Source organism: Vigna radiata, chromosome 4, assembly GCF_000741045.1.
Source record: "Vigna radiata var. radiata cultivar VC1973A chromosome 4, Vradiata_ver6, whole genome shotgun sequence".
In the NCBI taxonomy this organism is placed as follows: Eukaryota; Viridiplantae; Streptophyta; class Magnoliopsida; order Fabales; family Fabaceae; genus Vigna; species Vigna radiata.
The window spans coordinates 7228040-7231580 of record NC_028354.1 but is presented as its reverse complement, the minus strand read 5'-3'; the positions used below and the strand labels follow the sequence as shown (position 1 = coordinate 7231580).

The 3541-nt window shown below is 33.5% G+C and overlaps 1 protein-coding gene across 1 annotated transcript; it reads right to left on the bottom strand.

Annotated features, from left to right (window-relative positions):
- Positions 1-911: 911 nt before the first annotated feature.
- Positions 912-2944, bottom strand: LOC106758576 (60S ribosomal protein L10a). The gene is made up of 6 exons (XM_014641499.2): positions 2864-2944; positions 2709-2767; positions 2274-2493; positions 1696-1861; positions 1317-1522; positions 912-1197 (listed from the first exon to the last, which is right to left on the bottom strand). The coding sequence occupies exons 2-6, from the start codon at positions 2711-2713 to the stop codon at positions 1144-1146; spliced, it is 651 nt and encodes a 216-aa protein (XP_014496985.1). The 5' UTR covers positions 2714-2767; positions 2864-2944; the 3' UTR covers positions 912-1143.
- Positions 2945-3541: the final 597 nt, after the last annotated feature.

Genomic DNA, 3541 nt, shown 5'->3' with positions numbered 1-3541 from the left:
GCTGGCACAGAAATTCACACTAATCAAAATATTAAACTCTTAAACTATTAATTAAATAAGGGTATTTTTGGAAATTGGAGGTGCAGGATGAAATACTTGGAGGTGGAGAATGAAACACCCTTTTTAGTATAAGCATGATCGTCCACTTTCTACTTCGGCCTCGCTCCATAATATTATTACAATGGACAATATTTAATCATAATTAGTGTTTTTTTATTATAATTCACTTTATTAATAAAGGGACAATATATTTAATTAAAAAATAATAGCTAAAACACAAGAAAATGTATCTCCATACCGGCCTTTGTTCTGGGAATAAAGTTGCTAACAATTTGGGAAAAAATGGTAAGTTTACATCTCTTTCAAAGGCCTCGCCATTATTTTATAAGGTAAAAAAATGACATGTAGGTAAGGCGCAAATGAAAAGTGCTTTGTTTTGGATAATTTTAGGGATAAATCTTTTAAGAATACACGTTCATTTACAGCTGATAATTTTTTTTTAAAATAAAGTGGAACGATGGATTTTGACAAAAATATGTAAGAAACGATTTCAGAACACGGTCGACAAAAGACTAACCTTTGTCCATCAAATCACGAACTATAAATAGCTTATTACCTCTTAACATTTATGCTAAATCGGGCAACAAATTAGAAATTACTGCTAAAGCATTTAAAACTTGTTTAAGTACACTAAGAGGACCAATTTCGCCTACAACGACATCCTGATGTAAAATCCAAAATTAAGATCGTACCAAAATAGATCCATGATTAAATCTATGTAAGGTACATACATATCCATAATAGCATTCGATGGGGTTTAAAACCTACTCTTACTTCAAAACTATCGTATCTAAAAGCTGATTCAAACCTTAACCAGGCAGCTACTGCCAGTTAGATATAATCATAGTATATGTGCATCAACGGGTCATTCCGCATGTTGTATAAATAAAGTACGGGTACCTTAAAATTAGCACCGCTTAAATTATCCGATATTGCAAAGCACTTGAAACATACGTCAATAACAAAATACTAACCAAAAAATACTCATCCAACAAAACTGTAGAACAATGAAAAATTCTGTCCAACCTATCACAACAATATATTAAGTGCGATCAGAAATTCACTGAATTTAAGAAAAAACACTTAAAAGACACGGTATGATTTCCCCATGGTACTCTTCAGATACAAGCACCTAACCTGAAATCAAGAACACATAACATTCAGACGATTGAAAGGTGAGACCAAGTATATACTAGCAATTAATATAAAAGTCAACAATTCATCAGTTTTACTCAATTTAAGAGTGGACTACTTACATTCTGCCAGTTCTTTTTCAACAATGACACGAGGAAGTTGACGCTCAGTTGTACATTTTGGAAGATTTGCTTTTCCTCCATGCTAACATTCCCCACGGCTACTCCCATGCAGAGCACCTTCTTAAGCTGGAATTTGACCATGGCCTTAGTCTCATTAACCTTTGACTCGAGAGATTCTTGGTGAGTCACAAGTGTGGGGAACTTCCCTGCAAAGCCAGGAAAAAAATCGTAATCAGCCAAAGCAAGTAACTAAAATGCAAACCAACATAGAGCAGAGCACAATGTGACCAGAGATTAACAAATAAGAAGCACTTTCTAAAATAAAATGGTTAAAACATAAGCAAATCAACAAGGACTCTCACAAAAGAACAAAACTTGCCTGCCTTGTTGAGACCAGGTCCCAAGAGACGAGGAATCTGCTTGATAACGGCTTCAGAGGCCAAAAACGCATGATACTTTTTAGCTAGCTTTTTTACTAATTTCTTGTTTTTGTTGAGCTTCTTCAAGGCTTCAACATCCATGTAGTCCAATCCTATCTTCTCTGCCTAAAGATTTCAATAATAGACATTAACAAAACAGACCACGCCGCAGAAAAATTGAATTACAACTATTGCAAAAAGCACTATCAGAGCAAATATAACAAAATTTCCTCTTCAGTTTCGGTTACTAACTTGCAAAATGTGTCGTTTAAAGGTAATTCAAGAACAGCGGTCAATACAGAGAATAATTCTAAAAACTAGCCCCCAAATAATAGAAAGGAAACCAACGGTTTGTCAAATAATAAGATAAGCAGCACAATCAATGTTTCAATAAACATACAGCAAGGGTGAAAACTAATGTAAAATATGTATTTTTACAATGAAGACACGATTGAATCTCCAAACTTGCTACAGTATAAGGTATTGCATCTAATTGAAAATCTCACAAAAGTGTTTGTAGAATAGAACAACTAGATACCTCCTCAACGTGTTGGGCATCTCCAAGCATACAAATCTTCATCTTGGGGCGAGGAATATGGGGCAACTTAACAGAGCCACTGAAACGCTTGTCCTTCTGGGGATCATAGTTTTTCAGCCCAATTTGGAGTTCAATGGTCTCCACAAAATTCCGGTTCTTCTCTTTGGAATCACCCATGATTCCAGTGATAGCTTCCCTTAGAGCATCACTCTGAAGCTTACTGCACAGCCAACATCCAAAACAAATTAGAGACCATAAACCATAGGTTATTCAAACGCCCGAATTTCACCAATCGATACCAATAACCAGTATCACCGCACACAGGACGCATAAGTTATCAATGAAAAACGACCAGGGGCATTACATTACCAATAAAACGGGTGAACGACCAAAGAATTATGAACAATGACAATTAGAAGACATGAGAATGAATACCTCATTGTGAAATTGGTCTTTTTTCCAACTCAACGGCTAGGCGGCTACAGATCTCAGAGCTGCGAAAAAATCGCAGAGAAGAAAATAGTTAAAATTGGAAGCAGTGAAGAAAGCAGAAGAAAATGTAATAATAGTCTTCTGAATAGAGAAAGTACCGGAGGCGAAACCCTAGCTAGGGTTTGGAGCGGGCAGAGAAATAAGTATATAGAAGCCATTGACGGATATGGATTGGGCTGGGCCTAATGTAATTTGGGGGTTTCTTCCTCCACCAAATTGTTTTCTCACTGCTCCCCAAATTTGGAAAAGTTCCCATTTTACCCTTAAAAAATAAATAAATCATTTATATATGTGTGATATGGGGTGTATGAAATTCGTGACACAAACTACTAGATTATGAAATCCAAAACCCTATCCAATTACGAAATTTTGATTAATAAACACGAAAATCATATAATTAGATTTTAAAATTCCATAAAAAAATATATTTAACCATATTTTTTAATTTAGTGAAAATAAAATTATACTTAATCATATTTCAAAATTCAAGTAAAAAAAAATAAACACTTGCCGAATTTCCAAATCTGATAAAAAAATAATCATGCATAACCAAATTTTAAAATTATGTAAAAAAAATAAAAATTAACTACAATTTATAATACAATAAAAAAACGACAATTACCGGATTTCAAAATATAATAAAATAAAATTGATACTTGATTAAATTTTGAAATTCGATAAACAATAAAATTGTCATATAATTAGATTTCAAAATTCAGTAAGAAAAAAATTCACACTTAACCAAATTTTTGACAAACAAAAAAATTGACGTTAAT

Bases quoted from the DNA above. Each gene is read 5' to 3' on its own strand.
- LOC106758576 (XM_014641499.2), bottom strand. The intron at 1,523-1,695 runs GCAAGTTTTGTT...CTGGCTTTGCAG, and splicing joins ACCTGGTCTCAACAAGGCAG to GGAAGTTCCCCACACTTGTG. The intron at 1,198-1,316 runs GTAAGTAGTCCA...TCTTGATTTCAG, and splicing joins TGAAAAAGAACTGGCAGAAT to GTTAGGTGCTTGTATCTGAA.